The sequence below is a fragment of the Colletotrichum gloeosporioides genome (genome assembly GCF_011800055.1).
Source record: "Colletotrichum gloeosporioides strain Lc1 chromosome Unknown consensus_28, whole genome shotgun sequence".
NCBI classification, from domain to species: domain Eukaryota; kingdom Fungi; phylum Ascomycota; class Sordariomycetes; order Glomerellales; family Glomerellaceae; genus Colletotrichum; species Colletotrichum gloeosporioides.
In genome coordinates, this window is record NW_025544673.1 from 86,384 (window position 1) to 109,148 (window position 22,765).

Sequence of the window (22,765 nt, forward strand, 5' to 3'; positions counted from 1 at the left end):
GGTTTTTTTTCCGGAATCCCGACCTTGCTGCTCTTCATATTTGAATAAGACCAACGAGACCCAGGCCTAGAGGATGGGGCAAAGAGAGGTCTGGTAAACCGAGACCTCCAACGAACTGGACCCATCCCTCCCCAATTTCCCCTCCCATACGGCTGGCCTTTGAAGCAATTTGTATTGATTGCCAGTGACCCCATTTTCCGGGCGCGCTCTCTCCTTGTCACCCACTCTACATTTCCTTCACTTCCACTGCGACCCACGACGACGAGCGCTCGCACTCGCCCGCCCCTGCATGCGCGCACGCCCATTCTCCCCGTACCATTGCAATTATCCTGTCCCACGATACATGATACCTTTCCCAGGTCAAACGAGAAGAGCTGTGGCTCCCTCGACAGCCCCAGATGTCCAGAACGGTCGTAGACGGGACCCGGCCGGAAACACGCCAGTCCAGAAATGGCGGTCAATTTGTCGCTGTTATCACCTTACTGAGTACTATGTACATTGGACTCAATTCAAGTCACCTTGGTCCTTCTCTATCTTCCTCTCTCTCACCCCCTCCGAGCGTGTATGTACTGTATGTGCCTGTCTCCCATTCTCCAGGGCTCCGCTGCATCTTTCACAGGTGACGGGTCTGTTACTTGGGACAAACCCACATTCTGCAATGGAGACAGACAGGCAATAGAACTGAAGCGCCCAGGAGCACACGCCCGGCCCAGATACGGAAGGGCCCAGATGTGGTTCGAGAGAGGGTTGAGAGAGAGGCTTAACTCGTGCAACAAGTCTTCGGGTCCTCACCACCCAAGTGGATGCCGTTCCATCTGAAAAGGCAGAAGAGGGAGAACCCACTCAACGTCACGGCATATCCCATGTCGTTTTCCTTTTTAATCCCCTTCCCATCTCTCCTCCTTCAACATTCAAGCCCAAAACGCCCTCACCTCCAACGGTCAAGGGGTGACAGGCAGGCAGGCAGGCAGGTAGTCAGGGCGCAGACGGATGGGGCATCAGTGGGATGACCCATATTCAGATCGGCGTCGACGAGGCCCTCCTTGTGCGATAGGTATCTCGTTCCCAAACATCGTGAAAGCAGAGAGGCAGGGCCATCAATCTGACCACCCGCCCGCCGTCCGATCCGTTCTTTTTCTTCAGCTATTGACGGTCCCATGTTTTAATCGCTCTCAAATTAGAATAAGAATACCTCTAGTGTAGCAGAAAGAACCACACCCACCCCAGTCTCCAGGAGCTGTGGCTCCCCCTCATCCCCTCCCCATCAATCAGATCCCCCCCGTCCCCTCCTCCTCCTCCCAATTCATTCACCGGCGAACGGCGACAAGCTGGTTGGGCCCTGTTTTTATTTTTATTTATTTTCTCATCAAATCAGCTGCCAAGTCGGAGGGATTCCTTCTCGCTTGCTTGCTTTTCCCATCGGCTAATCCATCGCTTAAGATAGCAGCATGCGCTTAAGGGATTCCCGACAGCGAGATGTCATCATAATCAACAATGACAGGCAGCCTCGCGCGCGCGCCCGCGCTATTTGAGGCTCTTTGGAGGGGCAAGGTATATGTGGTGGTCTACCTAGCTGCTTGGGACTTTTTGGCGCCGTTTTGAGAGAGACAGACAGCGACCATATTTAAAGGCCCAAAGCAAAAAAGGGAACAAGTACAGTACACGGCATGCGATGGCCGCAGCCCTGGGGGCTTCCGGGATTTGCTCAGTCCTCGGGACCCGATGAATTGATTACCGAATTGAAGAATTGATTGAGTGGTTGATTGACCGAACGGGAAAAGAGGGTACCTCTCCCAGGAACATCACCCTTTGCGTGTGCGTGCGTGCTTGTTGTGGGCAGCAAAGGGAAATGTGCCTCTCCACAGCAATGCGTGGGACGACAGACAGACAACTCTCTCGCACCCTTGGCCCCGTAGTGTACCTCCCTTCTGGGTGAGATTGAGGAGAAGAGGTCAAAGCAATACCACTGCACAAGGGCGAAAACCGACGATGCTGTCACCTTCTGCTCCCAGTATCACAGTGAGGGGAGGGGGGGAACAGGTGAGCGGGCAGGCAAGACAGGGGCAGCGCCCGGTTGAGGGTGAACTACTGGCGAGAGGGGAGAAAGGCGTGAGAGGCATGTCAGAGTGTGGGTGGATACGCCCTCATCTCTACCCGTCTCTGGATGGGGAGACTTTGGGGAGGGGAGAAGAGAGGGGCGAGGAGACGGAGAGAGATTGATGTTTGATGGCCAAGGCAGGCGGATGTTCATTGCAACGGGACGGTTGGGCGGCGGCGGCGGCGGGCGGCTTGGATGTTGCTGCGCGCGGTATGTGCGTCTACCATGCGGCAAGGGCGCCTCACCCCTGGCCGGACTCGCTGCCTCTTCATCCCGGCCCCCGGTTTGTCTAGGTCCCTGTCGTTGTCGTTGTGTGCGAGCGTCCTCGTCCCTGTGCTGCCATTTCGTTATTTTTTACCCTATCCAATACCTCGCGGTAAATCAATGCGATCCGCCGGGCAGCTCCCTTCCCGTCTGGTCTTGTCTTCTTGCTGTGCCGATGCTATGCTGGTCCCTTCTCTCGTCCGGTGTTGCTGTTCGCCAAGCCAAGGCTGTGTGCGACCCGAGTGTGCCAGGTTCTTTTACCTTTCTCTTACTCTCTCACATTCCATCCCCCGGCTCTATCTCTCTCTCTCTCTCTCTCTCTCTCTCTCTCTCCCTCCCTCCCTCGCCCTCTGCCTACGGACGATAAAGTAAACCAAATCTAGCTCTTATGATTGGTCCCAGGCCCAGAAAAGGCACTTCCCGTCCGTCTCTTGCCTCCCTCTATGTGTGTCTGTACCCATGTAAGAAGGGGTCTTGTGAAAGTCTTGGATCTTGGATCTTGTAACCTATGTCATGGAGGGTCCCCAATGTGAAGGGACCGGGGCACATTTCTCGGCTGGATCGGTTCGTCAACTAAACCCGACTTCATAAAAACTCAATGTACGATGATGGATTTGTGGGTGGGTGTTTGTCTGAGGTTGGTTGGTAACAGGAAAATCATCGATCCAAAGTTGTCTTGGTCTCTCCCAAGTCCTCTCTCAATTACCCCCCTTCCTGGGTGCGTGACAGCATGTCTTGAATGATCGGCGGTCCCATGTTGTCATCTCCTTCGCTCTCTCTCACCTTTGCCCGCCCACCCTCTCGTATCACATACTCTCTCTCGACTGCACCCGTCAACTCATGTAGTCATCATTACCACGTCCACTGTATCGGGACCAGATTGGATTTTGAACCTTGAGCCAACTGAACGACGCCTGGATAGGCAGATGGAAAAAAAACTTTTGTCTTTTTGCTTATTGTGTAATTTTATACGTATCTCGTGGCAAGGTGAGTTTTCCTAATCCACTGACTATGGTTAAACATCAGAAAAAATAAAATAAAATCAGTGGTCACATTCTTATAATCCCTGCCCAGAATGTGTGTAAAACTTTCGCCCCCTCCCCAAAGTCTAGTTCCGCCCAATGGTTGTGTGATATATCCCGTTGCAATGACGACAATGTCAAGAAAAAAAACCAGACCTCCCAAATCCTGTAAAGCGCCGTCTTTCTCCTAATTTCCCGGGGGTTTAAAAAAAAAAAAAATCAACGAACAAGCAGAATCGTCAAAGTTCGAAACAAGAAAAGAAAAAGAACTTGTGGTCGCAAGAGTCCTCCAACCTGAGCCCCGTGACACCGGTATTTTTTGTGTAAAAGAAGTCGTGTGAAGAGAAGAAACAGAACCAGCCAGTCAGACGTGCTCCCCAGCCGCCTTGAAATGCCTCGACAATGAACCAACCCGGTGTGTTTTTTTTTATCTACTACAAAGACCATTCCGGCAAAAAGTGTGTCCCATCCCATTCCAGCTGAACATGAGACTCCGCAACAAGGTGGATATCAGAACGAAGAGAGCCAAGAAACGAAGCAAGAAGCTTGACGGGGGGTGGAAGAGGAAGTATGAACAGGTAGGATGTAGTAGTGCCATGACCAGGGCAACGCCAAGGCCGCCCTTATCTATGACCCTTCGACGGCAACGCAGCCACGGAGTTCAGGGTAGCGTCTTACGAAGTTCTCATTGAGACGCCAGTTTTCGACGCGCATGGCGTGGGCTGTGAAGGTGTCACTCAGCCACATTTCTCCAGACTGCGGGTCGACGACAAGGGCATCGATTGGTCGGCACGGCCAGTTGATGAGCCTCAGACTAGACGAGTAAACGGCCTGGAATTCTTCGTTTGCGTATGCATCCTGCCGCTCGATGATGGCACTGCGTAAGGGGGCCCAGAGGATGAGGTCGACCCATTGCGGGTGTGGGATGGCCGTCTGGATCGGCTTGGGCGTGAGCTCTTGTACCATGGCCATGTATGCCTCGCGCGTCGGATGCACCAGCCAAGCGACGGCCCGCTGGATGACCGCAAAGACAGCGAGGCGTTCGATGACGTTGGTCACGCCGGCCTTGTTGACGAGGGCGGTAATGAGCTCGGCCATGGGATGATTGGCACCGGAAGCCGCGGCAGAGTTGGAAGCGGCACGGTCGAGATCGGCTAGCTGGCATCTTGGGGGTGAATTGGTAGGTGAAGTAGGATGGTATTCGAGGAAGTTCTTCATGTTGACCCTGGCAGGTCGGAGGAGCGAGTCAAGGGGTTTGAGCTGGGACAGTCGGCGGCAATCCTGGATGAAGCCAACCAACAGCTGGTCGATTCGACAAGTTGGCGGGACGATGAGTGTCGGAATCTCCCAGAGGGTGGTGCCTGGCTGGCGAATCAATGGGCCGACGGTTGTTGGTAGTACACCGGGGTTGGATACGAATTCCACGACTGCTGGTGAGGGAGGTATGACTGATGATGATGAGCCATGGGAACGTGTTGGTGGCCCATGGGATGATGGTTGTGCGGGTAGCCAGCGTCTAGAAACTGAGTGGTTAGCGTCTCAGAATTGCGTTGACCCAACCACCGCATGCGGGAAGAACACCCACCAGAGTCGACGTCGTCGTACTCCATCTTGGACGGGATGCTACGGGCGTCCATCATCGGCGCGGGGACGCTCGTGGGGATGTAGCCTGCGCCGTACTCGTCCGTGTTGGCCGACGATGACGGGCTAGAAACGGTCGAGGGAACGGAAACGGGAATGCCTGGGCCCCATGACTCTGACGCATCCGGCATGGGCACATACGAGGGGCCGAGTTCTTGCATCACGTTGTAATCACCGTTTGATGGGAATGGTGAAGATCTGGGACTCGGGACAGCCCCACTGATAGAACTGAGGTTGTCGTCGTATACTGGAGCCGAGTCAGCACGAACAAGAGACACCCACGCAGAGGACGAGGCAGCTGCGGCAGCCGTACCTGAGTTTGGGTAAGACTGCCCGTTGGGAATGCCCACGCTCTCACGGAGCTTGAACAGTTCCTCTTCAAGGGCCTTGTTCTTGCGCAAGAGCTCCTGAACGGTCTGGCTTTGGTCGCGGTTGCGTTCGCTCTTGAGTTCTTCAAGCTCTCGCTCGAGTCTCTCGATGTGCTCCTTTGTCCTGGCTCTGATGGCCCGCTGGGCTTCTCTGTCGTTGGCACGCTTGCGCGCCAGCTGAGACGGCGTCAAGGTAGAGACGCTTCTGGTGCCTGTGGGTGAGGAACGTCAAGTCAACATGCTGGTTCTCGATATTGAAGGAAAGCAAGGCCCGCCGAGGGGAGGGAGGAAGGGCAGTGCAAGTGCGGGAGAGTGAGAGAGAGGGAGGAGGGCGGCGGCGGCAACCACGACAGCAGATGCGCATTGTCATGAACAGATGCACAAGACAAGTGCATCTATGTCGAGGTCCCCGGCGATGTTGGTGATGGTTGATATTGCGTACCCTTGCGCTTGGCCGGCTTCGAAGGCTCTGCGGAAGCTGATCGCGTCATGTCGGCGGGGGATTTGTCGTCGTGTTGTGTAACAACGGTGTTGGTGACAGGTGTTGCTCGAGTGTTGGCGACGGCAGTATGGGCCATACTCTGGAAGATATGAAGAGGAGAGAGCGTTGAAGTGTTGTGTGTTGTTCGTGTTACGAGGCAGGGATCAAACGCAGAGGATCAAATGGCAGCAGCATCTGAGTTATAAGATCTGTTGACGACAGAGAGCAGACGCAACAACAGGGCCCCCAGTGCCGCCGGCAAAGGTTTCAGGGCAGCTGGGAGCGATGGATAGGTAGAGTACGAGGGGTACGTACATGGAGAAGGGACATGGGGGGGTGGGAAGGGCTGCTGGTGCTGAGGAGGAGTGTCTACTAGGGACCAGGTACCTAGGTAGAGCGTATACTGCGTGAGGGCCACAGAAAGAGATAGAGACGGAGAAGCAGAGAGTGAGAGAGACAGGTGTGCTAGGCAAGGTAGGTTGGTCTGCAGCAGGGGTTCGAGGGGATTGCTGCATCCGGGCTAAAGCAGCCCAGTCCTAAGGTAAGGTAGGGTAGGGCAGCTAGGCACGGTACCGCCAGAGAAAATGAGAGCAAGTACACCGGTACTCGAGTACTTTTGGCTGCGAGATGGGGCAAGTATCGGTGAAGAGACGCAACTTGGCACATGACAGTTGATGTTAGGCACAGACATGGCGCAAATTGCTAACCCACTTCGAGAACACCCTACAGATCTATCTAGGATGAGCTGGGGTTGATGGGGGCACAGGGGTCTGTACAGAAGGGGACAAGACGGTCAGGGGGGCCATGTCCCCTCCACTCCCAGGACAGGCAAAGACGTCGAAGCCAGGGGTACGATGGCGCAGACGATACGTACTCAGTACGTACCCGAGAAACTTAGAGATGGGTGTGAAGTCTGGAAGTGGACTCGGGAGAGAGGGGGGTAGGGGGGGCGTGGCACAAGATAGGGCGTGAGAATGCAAGAGATGCGAGAGTGAGGTATTGCGTCCACTAAGGCGTACCCAAGGTGAGGAAGGCATAGGAATTGGGAAAGAGAGAGAGAGAGAGAGAGAGAGAGCGCGCAAGAACAAATGAGAGATAGAGAGTGTAAGAAAATTATGAAAATGGTCTTATGTAACGACAATGAGATGGGACACCACGTTCTGCCATCGCACTGCATCGTAGCGTGTAAGCTATCCGTCTGGACTTCGAGTTCGGTTCGATGAGAGAGAGAGAGAGAAAGAGAGAGAGGGACATTGTGAGACTGAACCTGAACCCGACTGACCCTGAGCTTAAGCTCAGATGGGACTGAGGCCTGCAACACGCAACAGCAAAACAAGAAGGCTGCGGGCGTTTTTGCCGTTGTTGTCACGTATAAGTGAGCTCGATGATGCTATCGTACAGCTCAGTGGTACTGTAGGTGGGTGGGCGCGGCCTGGCCTATCCCATGAATGTGGCCTTGTGCTTGTTCGAGTCCGAGTTGGAAGATGAGTGACCGGTGGGGTGGCTTATCCGCGAGATGCCCGCTCTTCACCCCAAATCCAAAGTGGATGGGCTAGGAAAAGTGACGAGGAGAATGCGAAGAGGGTTGGAACAGAGTTGCAAAAGAGCATGGTGAAGACAAGGGAAACCGGCTCCTGGTTGGTAAGGTACTCTGTATCGTAAACCGTAAGGCCAAAAGGCAAGGCAAAGCAAGGTTTGTTCCACAGGAAAAGGTACCCAGCTGCCCTGGCCTGCTTTGCCTTGCCTGGCCTTGCCTCTCTGGGTAGCCTGCCTCGCCTTGCCGTGTCTGGTGGTGGTCCGTTGAAAAGTACGGTGTAACTAACTAACAGCAGGCACCGCACCACCAAATCAAACGTCGACTCCTCTCCTCCCGCGCTTGACCTGGAGTGGCCTGGTCTGGCCTCGCCTTACCCTGCCTTGCCTTCCCATGCCATGCCCGCCTTATCCATGGGCGTGTACGAGAGATGAGGACGGACGAGCAGTCGTTGAATAAGAGGAGATGGATGGACAGACACAAGACAGCACCAGCCAGCCAGCAGCTCTAAAACCTCCCGGTCAGGAGCCAGGGCTGCGAATACCCACCTCCGTCCATCGCTGGGACATTGGCCAAAGCCCACCTCCGTCCACCATATCTGACGGAATGCAATTGGGAACGGAGCACAGAGCAGAGAGACTTGGAGCAGGCCAGGGGGCGCGCGGTCCGGTTTTTGCTCGGAATAGCCACACCCATGACGGTGGCCTGTGTGCCAAAGTCCCATGGGCTCCTGGCTCGTTGCGCGCCCATGGAACGCCCAGACCAGACGAGGTGGTAGGGCGATGCCCCGTGAAATGCTCTCCGTATTGCATCGAGGGTTGCGGGATGCGGATTGCGGAGCGGAAAAAGACCATGTCCAAGGTTGTGGTGTGGTTTTGACGGTGCCGGAGGGCTGGTCTGTTGTTCTACCTACATGGACCTTTGAAGATGGTCTGGTAGCGAGCGGCTTGCGATGCAGTGCTGTGGTGGTGTATGAGGCGTAGCCCCCCCCCGGGCAAAGCCTCAATCTGGATGGCTCATCAGCAGAGCTCCAGTCCAGCTCCAGCTCCAGCTTCTGGTCCTGGTTCTGGTTCTGGCTCTCAGCGCGGCACGGCACCGCGCTGAGCTGCGCTTCCTGCTGCACTGCATTCGCAGCTGCATGTTCGGACACCCTCCGATGACCGGGGACGTCAGAACTATGACGAAATGGCCATTGTGTCGCCCTTGTCGGTTGATTGAGCCATTCAAGCGCAGGCGGGACGCCACGAGGAGGGCGGCTTTCTGCTGTAGACACACATCGGCATCAGCCCATCCGCATGTGCGGGTGGGCGGGCGTGCAGGATGAATGCGCGGCGCAGGAGCAAGAGAGAGACTTTCGGGGTTTCCAAGTGGACGTCTCCATCTCTCTCTCTCTCTCTCTCTCTCTCTTTTGCGCACTCAATTTCTCGCAAGAGATGCTCAGAGACACGAACGCTCGCGCGCACGTACACACACCCACACACACAAGTTGAAAGACTTGGAAGAGAAAATTGGTTGAGGGAGCGCAGGTGAGGTGAAGACGATTGGGCCCTTCCCTTGGGAGAGGTGGGAAAAGGTGGAGAAGCCCATGGCAGTACGTCTTTCCGCTGCAAAATAAACTTTACGCTAGAGCCGAATGAGGCATAGTGTCATGGGTGCCGATACGCGGCCCAGCAGCAAAAAAAGTGGTCGTGTATCGGCCAGGGGACACTGGGCACACCACACACACATACGGCGGTACACACACAGCAGCAGCAGCAGCAGCAGCAGCAGCAGCAGCAGCAGCACACTGTCCGCCGTCACTGAACCACTGGGCCACTCGACATTGTCAGCCTGTGGTGAGGTGAGGTGAGGTGATGGAGGCGCGCAAAGCTAGGTAGGTGTAGTGGAGGTAAGCTCTTCTGGGATCTTTCCCTCGCGGTACGTACCCGACTGCCGTGAACTATCTTCCTAGCCCCCCCTGCACGAAAACCTGCTCCCACCAGCTGCTCCGGCGGCGGCCAGCCCGACTGGTGCTATGGAACTGGAACTTAGCGTGCCTGGCCTCACTCTACCTCAGTCCACCTTACGAACGCTCTACCCTCCCTCACCTTACCTTAAGGTACCTACCTACCTTGCTGTGCACCTCAGTACACCCACCACCACCTCGTGCTGTGTCGGATGAGGGTGTGGGCGAGAGACACGCAGGGCACGCTTCAACTGCCAGCCTCCGACTGATCTCGTTTGTTCCGCATCCTCGAGATTAGCTGGATGATTGTTCTTCTGGCCATGTGGTGTGAGAATGCAAAGCCCCCCGTCGCCGCCTCAAAGAAAGGTGGTGTCATGGAATAAAATAAACCGATTAAACCATAGTCAGACCGGTCGCAAGCCAGCGTGGAACATTTCCGCTGCCGCCGCCGGTACGCCGCTGACTAGACTTCTCGGGAACCCTACCCAAAGGGCCCTTAGCTCATCTACCACATCGGTCGACATAACGAGGCATGCAAGGACAACAAGAAGGAATGGCTGGGGGAGGGGGGGGGGGCTATCGAGTAGTAGGAAGCCTTTCCGTGCGTCGTTTCCTTCTGAGGCCTTCTAGCATCTCAACGGGGGACGACACTTGGAGAAATCGACGGCGGCCGCGGCGGTTTCAATGCCATGGCATACTCGGCCGGGCTAACCACCAAGACGCCTTCTAGCCGCCCGCCAGAAACATTGGAAATGCCAATCGACGAGCCCAGTACCGGAGCCTTTGCCAGGAACAACTTACCGCTCCCTCCATCGCCGCGATGACAATTCATCATCAACGGCCGAGCCTCCGTCTTCGCACCTAGAACGCCCGAGCTATCATTCCAAACCACGACTGGCCTAGACTTCGCAACCGGTCTCCAACCTCCCCAGCACATCATCGTTCAGTAATCGCTGCTTCAATCCATTGCGAATCGGGCTACTCAACGGCAGCCTCGGAATTCGTTGTACGTAAAGCGTGCAAATTTTTAAAGCCTCCCAAGACATTCAACGAGCTGTCTTGAATGGCGATGAGCATGAGGCCCATAGTATTGCGCCGTCAGTGTGGCCGAATGGCGTCAAATTCGTGCCAGTGGTCGGACCTGGTTCCGGTTGTCCAATCCTATGTGAAGCCGCCCGCTGAACTGCCGATGTCATTTTCTCTCTCCCCCTCCGGTTGCTTTTTCCGCCCATCGGAATGCTTGTTCGTGGCGGGTGGTATGCATCGCCCTTAGCCCTGTCTGTCTGCTGCCGTCTCCCACCCTCTTCTTCCGTTGTAAATAAACGTACACTTAGCAAAACCTGCGGTCGACAGGTAGGCGGGCTGTAATTAGCTGTTGGCTCCTTGATCGCCGACCGAGAGTCTAAATGCTGCCGCAGTATTCACAGGCCGCGGCGTGCGTGTCTCACTTCAGCTTCACGGGAGGTCCTTCTGCCCGAGCTGTCATTTCTTGAGGGCGGTCTGCCGCTCGCAGAAACATTCGCTCGGTTGGAGGAAGCAGGTGCCTGTTTGGTGAGCATGCAAGCAAGATGGTGTTCGAATGCCTGTCCCGGCAGCGAAGCGCAGTGCGGGAAGAGTGAGATCGCCGCTGTCAACACTAGCAGTGAGCCGAAATTCACACGTGTGCCATGTCGCCTCCGTCCCTTGTTTTTTTGCCCTCCTCCTGGCTTTTTTTCTTTTTCTTTTGGCATCTGTTTCCCTCGAGATTGGGCGTTTTGGGCTGAGGTGAGGCGTGCACAGGTGATGGATGACAGTGCGCCGGCAGTTCTCTGACAACGTGGCGGGCTTCTCGAAGCTCCATGGCTTCCGTGCGTTCTGCATTGCATCGGGCGCCTGCATATTCGGCCTGTCATCGTCTTGGGGGTGTCACGGCTTTGGGTCAAGTTCTCTTCGGGGAGGTTCGAAGCCGCGTGTAGAGGCAAAAAGGCGACGACGACGACGAAGGCAGCGGCGGCGAGGCGAAAAGGAGGCAGGCATTTGGCCGAGCTGCTGAGAGTGATTCACTGCGCTTCCAAACTGGCGGGATTGTGGCGTTCGGGGCCGCCCTCCTTCTCCCTGCTCGTGTCTCGCTCTCCCTTTCGCCCTCTCTGCGGCACGGTAAATTCGTCCAACGTCAAAAACATTTGGGCTGCGGCGAGGTTTTTGCATTTCCGATCTGCGCTTCCTTCTTGTTAGTATCCAGGCACCATGGTGCCTGGCGAGTGTTCCCAGCTGTCAGTGGGTGTCGCCGTCTCCAATCACGCGGGGGTAAGGCATCCCGCCCTGTGCCAGCTCGCTCGGCTGGTCGGCCCAATCCAATCTTGTCTCGATTTGTTTGTCGCTCCCGTCCCTCGTTCGCTTGTTGGTCGTCTCCTCTACGGCACGGCGGATCATCCAGAAGGTAATCGTAATCGTGAATATCCGTACCGACGCTCTGGTCGTACGATGCGCATCGTCCCGGGTCCCCGTGGATGCACACATATTGTCAGGGATGGCGATCGGTTCGAGCTATGTCATAAGGCGTTCATTCTGGATGGAGGACGAGGGTTTCTGCCACGGCGATGAGCTGCGAAAGGCGTCGACAAAGAGGGCATCCGGAATCAGCGAGCATTTTAGTTATTTCGGGGAGGGCTGAGCACTGCCGGTCCGGGGTTATGTACCCTCCCGTTGGATGCCGTGCCTTCGGCGCATTATCCCATTCAGATTTCTGTTTTGTCATTTCTGACTCAGAAAGCTGGTCACTGTATGTTTCGTTTCCTCCTCCATTATTCCCCTCAAGTTCAGGGACTCCGAGAGGGACTGGACGGCAAGGCCCCATACCTTCGGGGCACCAGCAGGGCCTGCTGCATGGTCCGGCGCGATGCCAGGTCTCTGCCGGGCATCTCGAGTTTTAGTGATGGGGGGAGGATGGGGGGACGGTCAGATGGTGGGGGTGCCAGGCCAGGTGCAGCTGAGAACGGAGGAGGAGAACGGGGAGCGGTCAGGTCGGGTCAGGTCGGGTCCCTCAGGCCAGTGGATGGATTGTGGGAGACGGCAGTCTGCCGACGCGCAAAAGTACCTCTCCAAGGTACCGCTGCCTGCAAAATACTTCCATGTCTTTTTTCTGGTTCCGGTCTCCATCTCCAGGAACGGCGCTAGCAGCCCAACGATGGCCACTTTCTCTCACAAACTAACCAATGAGCAGTCTGCTCAGCCATTGCGGATCTCGCTCCGAGAAGATGGGGGAGGGAAAAGGAAGGGGTTGAAAAACAAACAGTGAAAAAAAGAAAGGATAAAAGTGAACAGGGTCCGCTTCTTGGCATCTCCGAGCCTACGGTCAGCGGAGGTGTCGGCGCCGCGGCAGATCCCATTCACGGCCAGTCCAATCACCCTTGCCAGACGAATCCTTCGGCGCTGCAGACTGGGGGCACCAGGCGGCCTTTCCGTGGTGCGGAACTTCCGTACCTTAGTTGCGGAATGCCTGTACAACATCGATTTCTATCGAGACGCACGTCAGTCTATCAGACAAGTATCTACGACCAACTAACTCTTTGTATCCAGCCAACGGCGCATAAACTCATGTAGGTAGTCGCGCAATCGTACAGCAAGAACCAAAGAATGTCGCAATCTCTCAGTGACTATCCCACTCAAAGTCACAGGGTATTTCCATCAATTCCATGATCACGCCGTCCAAAGTCAATCGTGTGCAAGATTTCGGTGGGGTCAATCGGTCCGTCCGGTCCCGCAGTGAGTTCGTAACAAAGCTGCAACCGCAAATCGCACATCGCAGCATACTGCTCAGCATATTTCAGGCTCATCTTTGACCACCTCCACCAATTCCTCCACCCCTCCGACCTCCGTAGGCCCGCTAGTGCCCTCCGGAGGAAGGGCCCAGTCCGGCATCGGGCTGACATAGCTCCATGCTCCTCCGGCGTCCTCGTACCGGAGACTGTGAAGCCACAAGGACAGCTCATGCTGACCAGGATCGGTGTACAGAGGAGTGTCGCAAATTTCGCAGAGCTTGCCCGACAGCTTTTCCGCCCTTCGCTTTTGATACAAGTCCACCATTTCATCGTGATAGGCCACTGCGTCCGCTACGTCTTGCTTTCCCATCCTCTCCAGCCGCGCCATGATGTCCTCGTCAGTGTTCTCAAGTGCTTCACCGTCGTTCTGTCCGAGATTGATGCCCCAGACGCGCTGATTGGCGTATAGAGGGTCATTCTGGATTGGATGCCCCAGATGTTGGAGGTGCACACGGATCTGGTGTGTCCTGCCTGTCAGTGGCAGACAACGAACGATTGAATAGCCCTCCTTGCTGAGCCAAGGTCGATGCCTTTCTGCCTCGAGCTCTTCCGGCGTTTTTGGTCGATCCTCGGTGGTCGTCGTAGCACTTGGGTTTTCGGGCGAGTAGTATGCAAGACGCTTGAAGACGGTCCGTGCCGACTTGCCATTGGCACGAACTCTGTTGAGCCCAAGTCTCGGAGATATCTGAAGGACAGGCTGGTCGCAGACAACGTCGCCATCGGGAAACTTTCCAATTACACGTGCCAGGTATTCCTTGCGTACCGTGCGGGCTACAATCTGGTCGGAGAGTCGGACGGCAGCGGGCTGGTTTTTCCCGATGAACATGAGGCCACTGGTGAGGCGGTCTAGGCGATGGCACGGGTAAGGCACAAAGTGCTCGCCTCTCTCAGACTTCATGATCTCGATGAGCGAGTTGTACATGTACCTTCCAGCAGGGTGCACCGGCACGCCAGAGGGTTTGTTGACAACAATCATGTCATCATCTTCGTGAATGACACGGATTGGCTCAGCTGTAACAGGGGGTTCATGACGATGAATGGTGTGGTTTACCACGTCGCCGTTCTTAACCAAGTGATCCGGGCCGACAGCTTTCCCGTTGACGACAATTCGCCCAGTCTCCATTGCCCAACGATAGTACTCTACCGTGCGGTCTCTGAATTCATCTTCGTAAATGTCGATTAGCTTCCGGCCACGCCAACGTTGCTTGGCGTTGGTGCGGTAGGTGAAGTGATAAGGAGCAACTCGGCGAAAGCCGCCTTCAAAGAAGTAAGGCCGCGGCCACATGTCGCCAACAGGAGTCGTAAGCACATCAGGCAACTTGTCTGTCTCTGGAGCTTTAGCCGGCTTGGGTTTTGGGGGCTGGACGACAACAGCAGTGGTAGTGGCAGCAGGGACAGCGACGGAGGCTGCAGGTGGCGCCGCCGCCGCCGCTTCCTCCTGCACCTGCTGGGAAGCCATAGAAGGAGAGAAGAATCCCAGTCGAGAGGATAGCCTCGCCAAGGGCACAAGGACAGACTGCCTGATGGTAGCCAGGGTTGATAGGCCGGGGGAGGTCGACTGCCAGAAGGAGATGCAGCAGCGGGCGGGGTGGCGGGCGTATGTGGGAGAAGGGTGTGTCTTTTTCCTTGAAACTGTCGGCGACTGGTTGGCGAGGAGTATCGAGCTTTGGAAAGAGAAAACTTGTTGCTAGTTCTCCCCGCACAGCTCGCGGAATCCCGAAGGTATATTGCGCTCTGTGTACGTTGACCAGATGTATCTGAGAAGAGTCACAAACTTGCCAGCGGTCAGACGTGGCAGAACTTTGCTGTACTTTTTTTCCCCATCCGCCTCTGGACCTTGAGGTCGGCAACAGCGTGATTGGCCAGACACAAGGTCAAGCTTGAGACAATGTCTGGTTATGTAATCAATGTAGGTGATGGACTTACCGGATCGCCGCCGCCGCCCGTCAACGTAACCAACAGTGCTAATTAGCCCTCATGTGGGCAGTGTGGCATCCAACCGGCCATTGCATGCCTGCCTCGGTATGAAGTGAGATCGATTCTAGATCCTCGGACAGCTTCTCCGCACACATTAGTTCAGAGCCACGAGAGCTCCCCCTCCTTCAAGGCTCAAAAACGAACACGTTTGGCCTCAACTCAATGGCCACAAAAGCTACACAATTAAAGCCGGTGCAAACTTCGTCGCTTACTTCACGGCCGGCACATCTTTCGTAGTCAGCCCTAAGACCTCCATCTCACATCTCTTGGGCAAGCAATACTCGCCCGTCTATCTACCTACCTTATCTTGCTGCGTGAAGCTCAAGCTCGTGGGCACCCATCTCTTCGTTCCCGTCCCATCAGGCAGCCAAACATGGCCAGCTTCGAGAAGCTAAAGAGGCGTCGAAGGGAGGATTACCACTATATTTTGGACTATCGAACACGATGGTGAGCTTTTTCCTTCCCTGCAGTGATTGTCGTGCCTGGCGCTGCTGCTCCGGCCCACATCATTCGTCCTCCTCTCTGCCGACATCAAGTCAGTTGGTGGGCATGGATGGAGGCAGCCTGTCCCTTGCAAAGGTTCCCGGGCGCCGGCGCCACTGCGACGAACCATCGCTCTGCCGCGTCGCCATATCTCCGGACCAAAGCGTCTGCCCCAAGCCGACGGCTGTGTTTGTGAGCCCGTCATCCTTCCATCATCACATCTCATCCCTCACACAATGCAGTGGTATCATTCTCACTGCCTGGGCAGTCAATAACAAGGTTTCCTAGGGCCGATAATGACATGTATCAACACATGAACAACAGCATTTACAACTTCTTGTATGGCTCCGAACCCAACACCATTGTGTCCTTGAGGCGCACTAGCTAAAGGCTGCAGATACGATTCCGTCGTCAACACATACCTGATTGAGCATTGTGGCCTGTCGCCCTCAGGCTCCGAGCAGCACGGCCTCGTGGTACACTCGCACAGTGATTACTTTGCGTCCATCTCTTTCCCCGCGGTTGCGGAAGTAGCACTTCGGGTCAACAAGCTGGGCAGATCAAGCGTGACTTATGAAATTGCCGTATTTGAGAAGGACGTGGATGAGGTCAGAGCCGTCGGGGAATTTGTCCACGTCTTTGTCCAGAGATCTACCGGCCGGCCAACCGCATCTGGAATGAGCAATGAAATGCGGAGAGGCTTGGAGCGAATTCTCGCGGTGGAAACCAAGGAAAACAAGCTCTAAATTGAACTCTATCACCCACCCACAAGCGCACAGAGCTTATCTCACCCACACACCACCTGCCTTAGCCAGGCCCCTCTCATAGTTGCAACTCCAACTTCAAACGCGTTCCATCCTGTTCACCACTCTTGAATATCTTCTCCAGGAACTCCAGGTCCGCCAGCGCCTCGTCGGTCGCCTGCAGCGGGTTCGGCTTGCCCGAGACCAGGGCCTCGGCCCATGCCTTGACCTCCTCCTTCACACCTGTCGTTTGCTCAAACTGGGTTGTCCGTGCTTCGCCATCCAAGGGCTTGACAATAAGCTCGTGGCCAGAGACTGTGACACTGCCATTCTCACACGCCACTTGGAAGTCAAAGGCGCTGAGTGAAGAGCCGACACTGACGGCGAAAGACCCGGTGACACCTGAGCGAGTCTTAATGACGGCGTTGATGGTGTCAATGGGCGGAAGGTGCGGCCGGGTCAAGTCCGAGAATGCGGCGACCGACTCCGGGGCGGCCTCAGTACCGAGAAGTAGACGCACGGTAGCAGCGAAGTGGACGCCACCGTCCAGAAGGAAACCACCCTGGTAATCAGGCTTCTTGCGCCATGCCGTCTCAATGTACTTGCCGCCTAGCTTGACGAAGAAGAAGACTCTGGCATTGAAGCCAATAACTTTGCCAAGTTTCTGCACCTCGTCCCGTGCAGTGGTGAAGCGCGGCTGGAAACGATAGTTTTCGGCGATGGCGAAGGTAACGCCGTTCTCGGCAGACACTTTCTTGTAGTACTCGATCAGCTTCTGGGCACGAGCGACGTCGGCGGCGATGGGCTTTTCAGCGAGAACATGCTTCCCAGCGGCCAGGGCCTGCTCAATGTACTCAGGCTGGTTCGGGATGGGCAAGGCCAAGATGACAGCCTTGATGTCGTCGCGGGCAAGGAGGTCCTCGAAGGACTTGCCAGCACCCGAGTCGTCCGAGTACAGGTCGGGGGCAGCTCCAGACTTTTTGGCCAGGCTTGCTGTGTCCTGGGCCGACTTGAGAGACCTCGAATAGATGGCCTTGAGTTCCAGTTGGTCGCTCGCCTCCACAGCGGGCTGTTGGTAATGTCAGTGAGCATGGTTCTTCGGTCGAGATATAGGCCGAGAGTCTCGTTGGACGACTCACCAAATGCTGCTCCTTGGCGAAAATGCCACCCCCAACAATCGCAATTCCAATAGGTGCCATGGTGACGAGTTTGACGCGACGGTGCTGAAAAGCAGGATTCGGAGGGGAAGACGTCTGCTTTGCTTGAACTTGGTGGTTGACGAGACGGAAATGTTTGGGCAATGCGTGAAGAGAGGAGAAATTGGACTTGTCTTAGTCGCGATGTGCTTCCTGTTTATTTAGGCTGATGCAAAAGGACGGAAAGGACCTCTCTTCGTCTCCATTACCGTGGCTCAAACTGTTGAATAAATGCCATCATCGTCAGTCCCCTCCAATGCCTGGAGAGCACTGCTTTGATAGTGGGGTTGATGGCGGGGTTCAGGCGCAACTGGTGTTCAGTGACACAACCGCCCCGCAGGAGCTCTGAGGAGTCTAGACTGCTCTGGGAAGGTTTAGCAGTTGGGATGCCCAGACTGCGAGGAAGGCACGCGGGCACGCAGGCACCTACCCACCTCAGTGTCTTGGTTGCTTGGCTGGATAGCAACACCTCACTCTTTAGCAAACGATGTGAATATTCGCCATCAATACGCCGAATTACACAGTAATCATCTAGTTTATTCCGTGCTTTTTACTCTGCTTCCCAGCCAATCCTTGGGGATTGCTTCGTTTGTCATGGGTCATTTCAAAATCAACTATTTACTCGAGACGGTTAAAAAAAAAAAACCCAGCCAGCAGTTCAACACCAACAACACCAACACCACCCAGACAACTCAAATTCTCCCTATGTACATCCGATTCGCATGTATGCATGCATGCCTGATCAACACCTTTTGGCTAGACGGCCTCCTCGTCGGGAGCATTGCCCTCTCCGTCACTGCTATCATCAAGGCGATCCAACGCTCGCTGGCACTCCTTGTCCCATTTGCTGAATCCAACAATAACCCATTCGAGGGCGCCGACGAGATACAGGGCGACGCACTGTCCAATCCACAGACCGGCGAGTCCCCAGCCGTGGAACGCGAGGTAAATCCCGGCCGGTAGTGCCCCGCCATAGTAGCTGACGAGGTTCACCACAGCCCCAACCCACTGCCGTCCCATCCCGCGAAGCGCACCACCACACGACCCGTTAAGCCCGTCGGCGATCTGGAACAGAGCCACAAACGGCATCACCTCGCCCACCAGCCGGATCACTCGCTCGTCGTCGTTAAAAATACGCCCGAAAACATTCTTGGTCGCCATCAACACCACCAGCACCAACGTCCCAAGTATCACCGACAACACTGCTGCAGCGTGTGCTGCCCGCGCTGCATCCCGAGCTTTTTGCGCCCCCAGCAGGTTGCCGAGTCGAGCCGACGCCGCAACCCCGAGCCCGAACGGGATCGTGTTGATGATTTGGTCCGCCGTCATGATGACTGACTGCGCCGCCAGCGGAATCGTACCCAGCCTTCCCGCTGCCAACGCCACGATTTCAAACGCCCACCATTCCGTTCCCACGTGCACCACCCCCAGGATCGCCAGCTTCGCAAAAGGTCCTACGTTCTTCAGCGCCTTTCGCACTTGCAACCCGCCCCAGCACTCTTTGCCACGTATGAACGCCGCATAAGCCACAAGAAGCAGGAAAGATATCCAGTACGAGATGCCGGTGGCGAGAGGTGCGCCGTACAAACCAAGGCCTAGCGTGTGGATGAAGAGATAGTTGAGCCCGGCATTCATCGGCGACGTGATGAACAGCACATATGTTCCCGGCCGGTAGATTTCTTATTACTCAGACATCAACAACCGTCGCTTTTCTTCACGAGATAAGGTACCGACTCACCTTGCGCCTGCAAGTACTTCTTCATAGCCTCAAACCAGACATACCCTAGTCCGCCAGGGATCAGGCACCGCAGAAATCTTGAGCTCTGCACGCAAATGAACTCCTCTTGACCCAACGCCCGGAAGACTGGCTCGGAGAACCACCATAGCACTGCCACAACTGCATAAAATGCCGACAGGACAATGATGCCCCTCTGCAGCAGAATGCCCAGATCGTGTTTATTGGTCGATCCGGTAAAACTGCTTGATGCAAGCGTGTCGAGCGCCGTCGTTCCACCAAGGGCAATGAGCCAAGCGGTGGCCATAGCGAACATGTAGCTGAAGGCCGCGGTCGCGAGAGCCTCTGGACTTAGTCTACCCACGATGAGCACACTGATGGTCTGCAGACTGTTCTGCAACGTATAAGCCAAGATGACCGGAACTGCGGCCTTGGCCAGCAGCAAGATCTCGGCCACACATAGCCGGATTTGGGAAGGTTCATCGGAGGCAGAGCCCGGTGGCTTCCGGAGGAGAGCTGTAGTTTCGGAGGGGGGCGGCGGTGCTGTTGCCATTGTCTCGGAGGACGACGAGTCCGGCATTTGATCGACGCTGTGCGACTGTGGGCTATTGTCGTATTCGTCGAGGCCCCGGAGCCGAAGGTTGATTCGCAATTGTCCAGATACGCAAGAAACCGAGCCTTTCCAGAAACACGCCAAACCGGCCGAGAGTACGAGTCAAGTGAAGCGTCGCACGAAACGGATGAGACAGACCGAAGCATGTGTCTACCTAAGCACCAATGAGTTGCGGGCGAATTTCTTGAGTTTCTGAGAAGAATAGGAGGGAACGAAGGTTCAGACGGTCAAGATATCGACGAGGAAAAACGGCGAGAAAAGCCCTAGCATTGTATACGGCATTTCCTCAAACTCCATCTAAGGGTTCCCCTCCATCACAAGCTCGTCTCAAATCCTGAGTTGAAGTATGAGATAGCTGACATGAGCCAATTGGCACTTGCGACGCAGCAACTTGACCGCTCAATGGCCAAGAATTGACTTTCAACACCTCTGGCGAGGCAAGCCCGGCCGGTTCTGCGCGGGGAGATCCCCTCAAACGACGGCTCGAGATTGGGCAGTGATAAGTGTGCATTTCGGCCGACACGTTTTTATTTCCACGCTTGCGAGGGTCTACACGTGCGAAAAGACGATAGACAACGGATCGATGGCTCTGAGTGGCTGCTTCATGTGGCGCACGGCAAACGGCCCATCCGAACTGACGCAATACATGAAGTTGGATGTCTTGAACGAGCAGGCGGTCGGCACGCTGCGCAGTTGCTGCGACTCTGCTTCCTCTGGCTTCGAATTTTCATTGCAATGCGGCGACATTTAACATTGAAGAACAGTTGCGTCAGAGAGCCGCAGTGCTTGCCCCAGAAATGCCAATCTCGGATCTATGGGCCATGGGGTTCGCTACGCTAGACCAAGACAAGGAGAGAACAGACATTCGGTGCAGAATTCTTATCTCACCCGATGTCCTGTTATCTCTTCCACGGGCCAAGACTTCAGCGGCAGCAGCAGGACCACCCACCTGGCACCGAACCTCAGCAGCGGCACCGGCGGCCAAGGCGTCGGTGACCATGCGGTCGATGGCCGACACCGGTGTTGGAGCCAAACCCGCCGGCCGAGTGGAGAGCGAGAGACGAGACGAGAGGGGGTGTCGTCTTATCGACCAGTGGCATTGCTCTGAATTCTTCAAGACGTACTGCATCGCAGCCGCACTCCAGAGACGTGTACTGTCTGCCACTGAGAGACTTGTTCAGGTCCCGGCGCTCAAGTACCGGTCCCACACTGAGCTCATCTGAAGACGATCACCGAGAAAAAAACGCAAGACCACGACAGATAGACACATGAAAGAAAACAAGTCTCCAGCTTGCATCGACGCGAGAGTCGTGGTGGAACGAATAGAACGAATGGAATCGTCTTAGAAGCCAGTCTAGAAGAACCTTGACCAAAAGAGGACAAAAAAGAGGCCACGGTCGGGGTGTCAAAGCGCAACGGCGAGGGGCGGGTTCTCGAAGTAAGTGAGATCTACAGGAAGCACACGCAGGGCAACATTTGCACTTGCGGCGGCACACCACTTGCCTGCGACCACGGACACCCAATATGGCAATCTCCAGTCATGAGAGCCGAGTAGTTCGCTAAACCAAAATATGGAAGGTTTGGCTGCGGAAACTTCTCGAAAACAGCCCGACTAGTCCTGGCACCGGTCAGAGGTGGCATCCAACACATGTTGAACGACTTGGTGATGGCCAATAGATGGAGACGACACGACTAACGAGAGGTGCTCTTTTGCGCCTTTCATGAGTCGGGGTGGCTCGCGAGGAGATGCCAGGAACAACGGCTCAGTCCAATGCGACACGAGGCAAGTTGAGTTGAGTTCAACTCAGTTTGCCTTTGACCTGCGGCATAATATGGACGGGTTTTCATGGCAACTGGAGACTCGAGTCGGGTAAAATGCAAGCCCAGGTGCTGCAAGCAAAAAAGCATACCACTGGCATGGCATGCATGGCATCGTCATTCAGATCTCATATTGTCGAGTCTTGCGGGTACAGTAGCTAAGCAGAGCTGCAGTGCAGAAGCCAAAATCCAAAGCGAACGGACCCTGCCCGCTCTTCAACGCCCGCCCAGTGGATGAGCGACAAAAAAGATGCCATTCTGATCGCCCATCACAGCCCGCATAGCAGCAACGCAAGGTAGGTTCCTTGCCTCTCACGCAAGGTACAAACCAAAGCTGACTGAAGTCTATTGACATCTTTGCAGAGGTAGGATGGGGGAGGCTGCAGACACCCTGCGTAGTAGTAGCTCGGTTCTTTGATTGGAAAGGAATTCGTTCGAAACATGCTGTGGAACGTGGTTCTAAACTCTAATGCATACCTGGGAACCTCGACTGTCCGGGACTGGGCCTCGACGAACACCACCCATTTCATCATCGCTATTTGAGTCGGGCAAAATGTCGCTATGTAGAGTACAAGCGCTGTCTCATCCCTGCCATCCTATACCATGGAACACAAATGTCCTTCCTTGTGTTGCCATTCCCTGCTCTACAATACGCTACACTGCGTGCTTGACACTCACTCTCGACCATCACACCACTATGCGGCACCACACTTCCATACCGCACAGCTGCATGCTGCTATTATCTCTGTTTCTTCCATTTTAACCCCTCCAACCCGTTGCCGGAAGACCGATCCCGTCGGACCTCTGAAAAGTTGAACGGGCTGTACCTGGCTAGATTTCCTAGCGGACATTCGGGATCGACGCCGCCATACCTTAAAGCCTTGCAACTTTGACATAACTTTCATGTTGCTGCGGGCGGTTGAGAGATGAGAGACGCCAGTGGCCGGACCGGCGGAGTACCCGCACGTCGCTGAGCCTCCAGCAGAACGGCCGGCCGGAAGGGAACTGAAGTGCGCTACCGGCGCAGACGACGGGCGTGCGGGCAGG

General features: G+C 55.4%; 5 protein-coding genes across 5 annotated transcripts; 1 reads left to right on the forward strand and 4 right to left on the reverse strand.

Annotated features, from left to right (window-relative positions):
• Window positions 1-4,011: 4,011 nt before the first annotated feature.
• On the reverse strand, window positions 4,012-5,884 carry GCG54_00011935 (uncharacterized protein; the record flags this gene model as incomplete). The annotated part of the gene is made up of 3 exons (XM_045411824.1): window positions 4,012-4,907; window positions 4,970-5,605; window positions 5,836-5,884. The coding sequence occupies 3 exons, from the start codon at window positions 5,882-5,884 to the stop codon at window positions 4,012-4,014; spliced, it is 1,581 nt and encodes a 526-aa protein (XP_045266697.1).
• Window positions 5,885-13,148: 7,264 nt separating this feature from the next.
• Window positions 13,149-14,612, reverse strand: GCG54_00011936 (uncharacterized protein; the record flags this gene model as incomplete). The annotated part of the gene is made up of 1 exon (XM_045411825.1): window positions 13,149-14,612. The coding sequence occupies one exon, from the start codon at window positions 14,610-14,612 to the stop codon at window positions 13,149-13,151; it is 1,464 nt and encodes a 487-aa protein (XP_045266698.1).
• Window positions 14,613-15,503: 891 nt separating this feature from the next.
• On the forward strand, window positions 15,504-16,359 carry GCG54_00011937 (uncharacterized protein; the record flags this gene model as incomplete). Its single annotated transcript, XM_045411826.1, has 3 exons — window positions 15,504-15,577; window positions 15,902-15,952; window positions 16,011-16,359. 3 exons carry the CDS (start codon window positions 15,504-15,506, stop codon window positions 16,357-16,359), a joined length of 474 nt encoding a protein of 157 aa, XP_045266699.1.
• A 76-nt stretch (window positions 16,360-16,435) lies between these two features.
• GCG54_00011938 (uncharacterized protein) lies at window positions 16,436-17,555 on the reverse strand (the record flags this gene model as incomplete). The annotated part of the gene is made up of 2 exons (XM_045411827.1): window positions 16,436-17,425; window positions 17,496-17,555. 2 exons carry the CDS (start codon window positions 17,553-17,555, stop codon window positions 16,436-16,438), a joined length of 1,050 nt encoding a protein of 349 aa, XP_045266700.1.
• A 753-nt stretch (window positions 17,556-18,308) lies between these two features.
• GCG54_00011939 (putative transporter C11D3.06) lies at window positions 18,309-19,963 on the reverse strand (the record flags this gene model as incomplete). Its single annotated transcript, XM_045411828.1, has 2 exons — window positions 18,309-19,231; window positions 19,291-19,963. Coding segments are annotated over 2 exons (1,596 nt in total), but the record flags the coding sequence as incomplete, so codon positions are not given.
• Between the last annotated feature and the right edge of the window lie 2,802 nt (window positions 19,964-22,765).